The following is a 9,300-nucleotide window of genomic DNA, read 5'->3' as shown; positions in this document are numbered from 1 at the left end:
TTGCCAACACAATTTAATCTGTCAGAACTGTCGTTTAGAGTTCAGAAAAACGAATCACCGCTATTAAATCTAAACACCATTATAAAATACAGTTGGAGTGCTCAGTCAATACGGTAAGAGGAAACAATTTACCAAGGTAGGGAAGAGTAGGTGTTCAACTTAACCTCACAATACTGTGTTAAGAGGAACTTGATGGAAGATGTTATTAGAACTATGAAGGGAGCAGTCCTTAAAACATAATTTATACAAAATCAGCAGTTTGTAAATAATCTTCAAAGCAGACACATTTTTTGTTCAGTTGAACTCCCTTTTATAATTAAAAAGCAAAATGGAATGTGCCTAATCAGCTGACAATCTGGACTGGGAACTCGATGCAGAACAGATCTTTGCCTTCGTCATCCTTTAGTTCCCACTCCACCAAAAGCTTTATCTGTGAGAAAAGTTTGTGAACAGCGTTTTAGTCAATTACAAAAACTGAAGCGAGTGCGACAAAGGGGAAACGATACAATGTCTTCAGCAGGCGCTGACCAAAATGGGCTGCATAGCAGACCAAAAGGTCTTAAAGACCACAAGTCATGTTAGTATCACAAGATGCATTAGCACATAACAATCACTGTTCACTTACGGAGGGATATTCTGTTTTAACAGGTAGGTCATTCACATAGTGGTAGTTTGTCTCCTTCTGAATGGGGCATGCAATTCCAGATTTGCAGCCGTCTTGGATTGGAATAGGAAAGGGGATGGGAACGCCAGCAATGACCCCATGGACAATGGCTTTGCTGGTCTGGCTTTCCACAGCTGTAAAACAAGAGTAGGGTAAGAAGTGATCAGTTTGATCACAATCATGTTGGCCCGTTTACATATCTGAAAGACCTTTCCCTACTTACCACTGCTGAAAGTCACATTGACGCTGTAAGACTGTCCTTTATGTAGCTGGCATGGCTGATTAGGGCAGGGTTTAATGTCTACCATCGAAACCTTTCCAACAGCTGATCCTGGAAAATAATATTCACACATCCCGTTGAAGCACGTGAACATTTGAGGGATGCTGAGTCAAGTCTTTTTGCTTTTTGAGAACTGCAGTAGGTTTACTCAACGTGTCAGCTGCTTTAATAGTTAAATGCACGTTCGTGGGCAACCGGGTACATCTTGACACAGGTGCAACTGTTCAGTTAAATATAATTAAAACCTACTTCATCACCTCAGCTCTTAACGTAGAGAGCCTTTATGGATCAAGCTAAACCTATCAATATGCTCTGAGAAAATGTCCAATGTCACTAAATCTTTTTTTTTTCTATACCCTTTAACACAAAAAGTCCACATTGGAAATCATTGAATCATGAAATTAACGTTTTGTACAAACGAGCTCCTCAGCATAATAAAACTAAAGATTTATTGAAGAAACTTACCACAGTCGTGATATTTGACGGGCTCCGCACAGGTGAACGCAATAAGGGACACCCACACGATACACGCAGTTTGGAAATCCATTGTTCGTGGTTGGTTCTAAAATAAAAAATCGATATCGTGGTTGATGAATGTCCCAGTTATACAAGACAGAGAGGGACTTGCCTATATTCAACAGCCGACCATGAGTAACGTTTATCAAGGGTGTGTTTGTTCCCACTACTGGCGTTACTGGTGGTGGGGTTGTACAAACGAACTTTACTTTGTTATAAATAGACAAACAAGTTGTAATTGTATATGACAGGTTTACGAACGAGTAAAATTTTGGTCAATTAACTTACCTCGCAAAATGCTTCCGCCTTTGAGGAACAACAATCTCTGGTCAACGCTTCTTATGAGTCTCTGTCACGCGACCCCGGTGACTCCCTCCTCTGTGCTGGTTGGTTGGTTTTTTTACTCCATATTTCAGGCGTCGGCGAATGGGCGGCGCGGCGTTTGTAGGAAACGCCTATTTTCGAGTGACTGGCCTTGTAACGAATCGAGTGATTTGTATCTGACCTACGCAATGCTGAGCAAGAATTTATACCCAATACCGTGGTTTCTATCCGACTGACAACACGTAGAACCAATCATGTACTCTACTCTGTTTCACAAAGTCAACTCTGTCCTCAAAGGGTGGGACTAAGAACATTTGTTATGAAAGATGTCATTCGTTAGGGCTGCGATGATAATTGCGTCAAAGGCAAGAGTACTGGACTTTGCGAGGTAATGTTCATTGAATAAACCAATACAACAATTTGGTAATGTCATGCTACATTAATATTATTATATACGATTACGTTGATCGACTGTTTACTAGCTACAGCTTAGCAAGCGTTAGCTAGTTGTTCCGGGGTCAGGACAACTCCTCTAGAAAGGACAACCCATATCCACGAATCGTCATTCTAAAACCTGGTTTATTCCTTGGATGTGTTCTAGGGCTACATCTCGTCTCAGCGGCGTCCATGTGAGTCAGCCAATGGTGAAATGTTGTCCCCAGCCCCGGATTCCTCACGCAGAAGGTCTCAGGGGATACAGCAGCACCGCCGCGCAGTTGGAACCGGCGATGCCCTCCTCAGCCGATGAAGGAGTGAAGCTCAGCGCATCATGCGTAAAGGTGAGGACATACCCGAAGTAATCGGAGCACACTGGGATAAAGCAACGTTAAGGATGTCTTTACCTTGAAGGCCATTCGCCTGTTAGGCCATTCGTCTGTTGGGCCATTTGTAGGAGGATTTAAACATCTCAGTCGCTCTTCATGTATTTATTTAAGTATCAGAAGTGATTGAGCATATTTCTTTTTCCTTTATCCAGCGGCTCAAGGAGATCATGGAGAAGGGAGAGTATCTGAGGATCCATGTGGAAGGAGGGGGCTGTTCAGGGTTCCAGTACAAGTTCTCCGTCGACCAAAACAGGGATGAGGATGACAGGTAAAATACGTCAGATGACCAGATGTTTCTCTCCTTGGATGACGAATGGTCAACTATTTTCTCACCCCCCTACCACCTATTCATTGCTGCAACATCGTCTCTCCCTAGGGTGTTTGAGCAGGACGGGGTGGGAGTCATCGTGGACCAAGACAGCCTGGAGTTTGTGAAGGGGTCGACCCTGGACTATACCAACGAGCTGATCCGAGCCGCTTTCCAAATGCAGAAGAATCCACAGGCCGACCACGGCTGCTCATGTGGCAGCTCCTTCTCCGTGAAGTTATGAGACCAGAGATTTGAATACAGTGTTCACCAAGCATACCCTTCACTTGGGCGCATCCAACAGTACAGATCCCATACCGATTGGCAACACTGGCCAAAGTAGAATATGTTGTTTATTGAAGTTAATATTGAGTGTGATATTTTATTATGTAAAATGTATAAAAATAATTATATATGAAATATATTTAAATACATATTATCTTTTTCCTCCTAAATACCATCTTTGACTTATTTGTTAATTGTTATGTGTGTGCTTGTGTATTTATGTATGAACGAAAGGGTGAAGATATTAGTTTAGACAGGCCTACGTATCATAGACATAGTTATTATACTTTGGATCATATGAATACTTTTCAGCATTCGGCATTTCGGCATTTCTTAACATTAATTAGGTATTTCTCCTTTGTAAAGACACTACCTACTTATCGATATATTTTCACCAAACTTTAGATATATTTTTTTAATTAATTATTCTGGATGTGTATATGAGTCCATTTAAATTGGCATGTTGTAGCTCACTCTAAAGCTCAATAGTGTTCATTGTTTTTTTTAATCTTTTTTTATTAAATTAGTATTTAAGAAAACATCTCACAAAATATACAAAAACAATATCTACAAATGATATTTACATTGGTGCAATGAAAAACAAGGTATGCAGAAACAACTTGTTCATTAGACATAATACAAAGGGCAAAATGTTTTGCACCTTTTCATATTTCCTCTATGATAAAACATTCAAGTTAAGCAATATATCTTTTACACGTTTCACATCACCAGTTTCAACAAAGACACTCGGGAGTGGGGGGGAAGAGTCACGCTTTAAAAACAAAAGCACAACAATAATACACCATAGCAGCACACTGAAAAGTGACCCAAGAGAAATGCAACAGTGTCGTGGAAAAAAAGTAACTTGTAACTTCTTTGTTTTTCTTAGGAGTTTGGTCAGACAGATTGTCCTTCAGTTAGCCATGCACACCCACATCACCACCAACATATCCCCAAGAACCAGTTCAAAACACAATGGAGGGGGGGGGGGGGGGGGTGGGGGTACTATTACAAGCTACAGGACGGCTAAACACACATAGTCACTCACTGGTGGGGGGGGGGGGGCGGGTTGAGGTTCAACCATTATCAATAACACAGTCACATGAACAAACCACTGGGTGGAGGGGGGGGACACAGTGACCAGGTCAGTTGAACAGTGCATAGTATGCTTTGGCATGCTGACATCCAGAACATAACCGTGGATGTTACATTCAGGAGGAAGGCCACGAGAGTTTCAAATACTTGGTAAAAAAAAAAGCAATTCACATCGTGAAACCAAGTGCATGGTCCGACAGCGTCAAAGGAATGATGACATTAGAAAAGTAATAACCGAATGCATCACCTCATGTAGATTTAAGGCTTAGTCAGTTGCTACATGTTTTCTGAAATGGCATCGTCAGTCAAGCCGCTCTTACTTTGAAAAATAAAAATCATAAAACACGTTTAAAAGACATTTTGTTTTGTTTGTTCGAGAGAAATACTTTAGATCGCCCTCTATCCATGGTGAGAACTGATGAGACTTGCACCTAGTATACTCTTGCACTTTTTGTTTTCTGAGGCAGTAAGTCAGGTCAGGTCTTCTGTCATGGGATAGCTGCCACATCTGTTCTCCATCCTAGCCTACAGGGCGAGGGTCCATGCTTCACCTGGAGACTCGTCATGGGAGAACGCTCCACTGTTGTTGTTTTTATCCTCAGTGAGGGGCGTGGACACACCTCCAGACAAACAGGCTAGACATAGGGAGTACAAAAGGTTAATTCAGGTTAATTTCACCCAGATTATTTCAGAATTTCTCCCAGGGGTTGATGTGTGTAGAGGTTGTCATCACTAGGGGATTAAGTCTGAAGGGTCATACCTCCGGTCATCCCCGCCCGCGCTGACCACGTAGCGATCCCCGTTTGTGAAACGGGCGTTGGTCAGATGAGCCGAGTGGCCCAAGTAGCGTTTGTGTTTCGCCTAACAAAGAAACCAAAACCAGGATTAAATAATGCTAACACATTTTCCCTATGTAACTATATATCTCATAATATAGCATATGCTGTCAATACTGTCCGTCTCAACTGGCGATATTTTCACATTTATGTATAATGCTATAATGATGTCCTTAAATTTCGTACTAAGTTAATCAGTACTATGTTATCTCTTAACTGATGTTATCCTCAAGTCATCTCATTCATCAGACGCTGAAGGTTGAGTAGCTATTAGTTGCCTTACATCAGCACTATCAAATCAACATTCCCCAGAGAGGCACTCACAAATTTCTCTGGACACGGGAAGTCAAACAGCTTGACCATCCCAAAGTCGTCGCCTGTGACGACGTTGAGGCCCGAGTGGGACACGCAGGCACAGGTGACGTCCGCCTTGTCCGTATTCCGGGACCAGATCCCGATTACCTCATCCCCGAGCACACTAAGCACACACAAGGACCCAAACGTTAACATGAAGATGACCGGCTAAAGCATCTGCTAAATGCCCTAAATGTGAAATGTAAATGTAAGATGAAGTTCATCCCATCTCTCCCGTCCCAGGCCCATGACTAAAGCATAACCCCATAACCCCCACACCGTAACCATGGCTGCTCACCTTGTCCACGTGGCCCAGGTTATCCTGTCGATGTGGATCTGCTCCGTGACCTGCTTCCCCGACGGCACCTCGTACACCAGTCTTTTATAAGCTCCTGTGGAGACCTGGGGGCCGTGCAGAAGATAAGAGATTGTGATAGTCCCAAGACCAGCTGGCGAACGCGTTTTGTTCTGGAACACTTTCAGTTTTCAGGATTTTCGAGTGGCGTTCAACTAAATTCCTCCGGACACAAATGGATAGACTTATAACCAATCAGAGAAACTAAACTTAAATCATCAACCTCTGATCGACTGTTGGGAAATACAATTGGCCAGGCACTAGATTAACAGCTGTGATTGGCCAGATGGCCAGAGCAAATCTGGGTAACATAGTGATGGGCATAAGCCCCGCACAGTGAAGGCCTATCTCTGCGGCGTGTATGCGATACCTGGACGTAGCAGCTGTCGGCGGAGAAGTCCATCTGCATGACGAAGCTGGGTATGTCTCTGCAGCAGTTGATGCGGTTGAGCTGCGGCCCGAGAGTCAGGTCGTAGAAATCCACCGCACTCTCGGTGGAACCCACAGCCAGGTACCGGGAGTCTGGACTGAAACTGCAGAGAAAACTGACATCATTTGACATCATCGGGTCGAATAAAAAAGGCTGTGTCTCTGAGATTTTCCAATACCACTTTTTTCTTCCCGAAAATTGAAGGGTTCTCTACCAATGACAGCAACGTATAGTCGGTTCACTTACTGCCGACACATTATTTTTCAGAAGTAGATCATAGTGATCAGAGACGACGCATTTCCCATTGGGGCTTTCCAATTATTATTTTTTTCCTTTAACATTAACCAACACAGCGTAACATCGTAGTCACAGTCTAGTCACTTGATGGTATCGGTTCGGCGAATAGACCTGCGTATTCGCCGAAACCCAACGCTACATTTTTGCCAGTATCGGAGGTGTTTCCGATATTGGTATCGTCATCGGAACTCCATTGTTTTCTGCCGCTCCTGGTGGTCCGGGTGGGGAACGTACCGGATGTCCTGGATGGGGGAGCGGCGGTCCCTCTTCTTGCCCCAGATCTTGAGTGAGGCCACCAGCAGGATGATAAACTCCCCGTTCTTCATGCCGATGGCCACCATGTCCCCCTCGGGGCTGTAGCTCACGGCCCGCGCCGGGTGACCCAGGTTCACCTTGTTCAGCATCTTCTGTTTCCCCCAAAACAAAAGGCAAACATTTGCACAGAATGCCCGTTGTGTGTTTGTATGAACGTACCATCATCAGTAACCCATACTGGTAACCCTTTACAATATGGGTGCATTAATTAACCATTCATTTACATTAGTTAATGTAGTATTAAGCATTAACTAACAACTAACGATCAGTCAATTGACAGTGAATTAATGTTTAGGGGGGCGCCGGCTGACCTTCTCCGGGATGTCCCAGAGGCGCACGGTGCCGTCCTCTGCGGCGGACAGGAACACGTCCCTGGAGGGGTGGGTGCCCACGCCCCAGATGGGCCCGTCCATGTGGCCGTTCACCAGGATGTTGCACGCAGCGTTCTTCTCCCCCACCTCGATGATCTCCGCGTTACGCGTGCCCACCAGGATCTTTCCCTACAAGACGGAGGAGGGGGTGAGCGTCACATCGGAGAACCGCAACCGTGGCAGCAATGAGACGACTAGACCTAAATCTGAATGAATAGTTTACCTTCCCCCTGCACACGGAGCGGACACAGTCTATGATCTGTCCCGTCTCCAGGCGGAAGGCCCTGCAGCGCTTCAGCTCCTGGTCCCACAGCTTCAGAGCACCCCCCTCCTTAGACCTGCACGGACAGACAGGCACCTCAGCCGTCAGGACCACGGACAGTCAGGCACCTCAGCCGTCAGAACCCTGGACGACCAGGGCTGAAACAAACCATGCGCTCACTGTTGATTCATCTGCCGACTATAAGAGCTGAACGTGGTGGCTATGAATTTATTCACTTGGTAATTATTTGAGGACCTGAGACAGACGCAAACCCAGGGCCACCGCTCCCCATACGCAGAGTACGCAGAGCGCGTAGGGCCCCAGGTACCTAGCGGGGGCCCCCAAAATTAAGGTTGCTCAAAAAAGAAAGACCCAGACCAATTTATGACAAATTATGCTTAGGGCCCCCAAAAGCTAAGCAGCGGGCATGTGCAAACCACAAACCAAAGCAAACCAAAGGTCTGCAATAAAGAAGTCATAAGCAGCAAATAAAGACTTCTTACCATCAATGTATGTATATCATTCAAGCACTCACAATATCACTTTAAGTGTCAATACAATATGGCACATATACATACATGTGTGTGTGTGTGTGTGTGTGTGTGTGTGTGTGTGTGTGTGTGTGTGTGTGTGTGTGTGTGTGTGTGTGTGTGTGTGTGTGTGTGTGTGTGTGTGTGTGTGTGTGTGTGTGTGTGTGTGTGTGTGTGTGTGTGTGTGTGAGTGAGTCAGTGAGAGACAGAGAGCGGTACTCACGGTCTCTCCTTGCCCCCGGTGACGATGAGGCCATCCCTCAGGGTGGTGTACATGGTGAACACCGGCCCAGTATGGGCCTTGGCCACTACTCTCACTAGAATGTGTTCCTTCCACACACACACATCCCCACTAATGGTACCTGTAAAGGTCAAGTTATTCTGAAAAGAAAACAAACCTGCACTAATCTACTGACCTACAAGAGCAGGGCAAGCATTGCAACAACAACATCAACAGCAAAGTGACAGGAGGGCATTCGCATCGGCGCATAATGGATCAGTTAGCATGTGACAAAGACACTCAAGCCAAAAGTATCATCTTATATTATACCAAAGCATGGGTAAATCTCGATCCTGATTGGTCAATAACTTTCCAAGGGTGAGCATTATTTATCATGGGTGGGACACCACTGCCAACGGTTCAAAAACAAACAGAGGAATACATTCATTTCAACGGATTAAGTCCATCATAAACCGATAACATTATAGATAAAGTAGCTTATATCTAACCATTGTTTGTGACCGAGGTATAAGATGAATAGACCAGTGTGCAAGGTTCCGTTATTGGATTATTAGAACATAATCATAATAACATAATGTATGACGGGGGGCTGAGCGACCCAGGCCAAGCAGAGGTTGCTTACAACCGCCAAAGCCTTTTTGACTCCTGAGATGGATCTCGACATCTTCCTCGTTGTGTGATGTAACGTGTATGTGATGTGGGATAAGAGAAGCGACTTACGGCCCCAAACGCCACCGACAGCATGGTCTGCATGCGGGCGTCCTCGATGGTGCTCAGCACCCCCTTCTTGCTGAGCAGCGCGCGGCCCGCCAGCGTCCAGAAGCGCACGTGTTTGATCCCCACCGACACAAAGTGGGTGTCCGAGTCCGGCCGGAACTCGGCCACAAAGATCCTCTGGGTGTGGCCCTGCCGGGTGGCCACCTTGGCACCTGTGGAGACATGCACCGTGAGACCTGAGTTTCCCTGCAATGTGAGGGGTGTTACTAAGGCAGTGTCAAACACTTAATCCCAAAT

The 9,300-nt window shown here is 45.3% G+C and overlaps 3 protein-coding genes across 6 annotated transcripts in view; 1 reads left to right on the top strand and 2 right to left on the bottom strand.

Annotated features, from left to right (window-relative positions):
* Positions 1–12: 12 nt before the first annotated feature.
* Positions 13–1,886, bottom strand: LOC115544115 (NPC intracellular cholesterol transporter 2). The gene is made up of 5 exons (XM_030356937.1): positions 1,749–1,886; positions 1,410–1,506; positions 888–995; positions 626–798; positions 13–430 (listed from the first exon to the last, which is right to left on the bottom strand). The coding sequence occupies exons 2-5, from the start codon at positions 1,489–1,491 to the stop codon at positions 344–346; spliced, it is 450 nt and encodes a 149-aa protein (XP_030212797.1). The 5' UTR covers positions 1,492–1,506; positions 1,749–1,886; the 3' UTR covers positions 13–343.
* Positions 1,887–2,035: 149 nt separating this feature from the next.
* On the top strand, positions 2,036–3,375 carry isca2 (iron-sulfur cluster assembly 2). Its single transcript, XM_030356936.1, has 4 exons — positions 2,036–2,172; positions 2,386–2,563; positions 2,761–2,876; positions 2,985–3,375. Exons 1-4 carry the CDS (start codon positions 2,111–2,113, stop codon positions 3,157–3,159), a joined length of 531 nt encoding a protein of 176 aa, XP_030212796.1. The 5' UTR covers positions 2,036–2,110; the 3' UTR covers positions 3,160–3,375.
* A 329-nt stretch (positions 3,376–3,704) lies between these two features.
* Positions 3,705–9,300, bottom strand: part of eml5 (EMAP like 5) — a 42,142-nt gene continuing 36,546 nt past the window's right edge. For 3 of the 4 annotated variants that reach the window (XM_030356917.1, XM_030356918.1, XM_030356919.1), the window contains 10 exons: positions 9,007–9,215; positions 8,269–8,426; positions 7,477–7,591; positions 7,194–7,382; positions 6,802–6,974; positions 6,211–6,373; positions 5,784–5,887; positions 5,456–5,609; positions 5,056–5,156; positions 3,705–4,930 (listed from right to left, as the gene is read on the bottom strand). In XM_030356917.1, coding sequence (XP_030212777.1) covers positions 4,894–4,930; positions 5,056–5,156; positions 5,456–5,609; positions 5,784–5,887; positions 6,211–6,373; positions 6,802–6,974; positions 7,194–7,382; positions 7,477–7,591; positions 8,269–8,426; positions 9,007–9,215 — 1,403 coding nt within the window. In that variant the 3' untranslated portion in view covers positions 3,705–4,893. Of the gene's footprint in view, positions 4,931–5,055; positions 5,157–5,455; positions 5,610–5,783; positions 5,888–6,210; positions 6,374–6,801; positions 6,975–7,193; positions 7,383–7,476; positions 7,592–8,268; positions 8,427–9,006; positions 9,216–9,300 lie in introns of those variants that run through there. The other variant, XR_003976807.1, reaches the window with a different exon arrangement.

This window comes from Gadus morhua, chromosome 5 (assembly GCF_902167405.1).
Source record: "Gadus morhua chromosome 5, gadMor3.0, whole genome shotgun sequence".
NCBI lineage: Eukaryota > Metazoa > Chordata > Actinopteri > Gadiformes > Gadidae > Gadus > Gadus morhua.
Note: the sequence above shows the minus strand (reverse complement) of the source record. Positions and strands in the feature narration are given on the sequence as shown.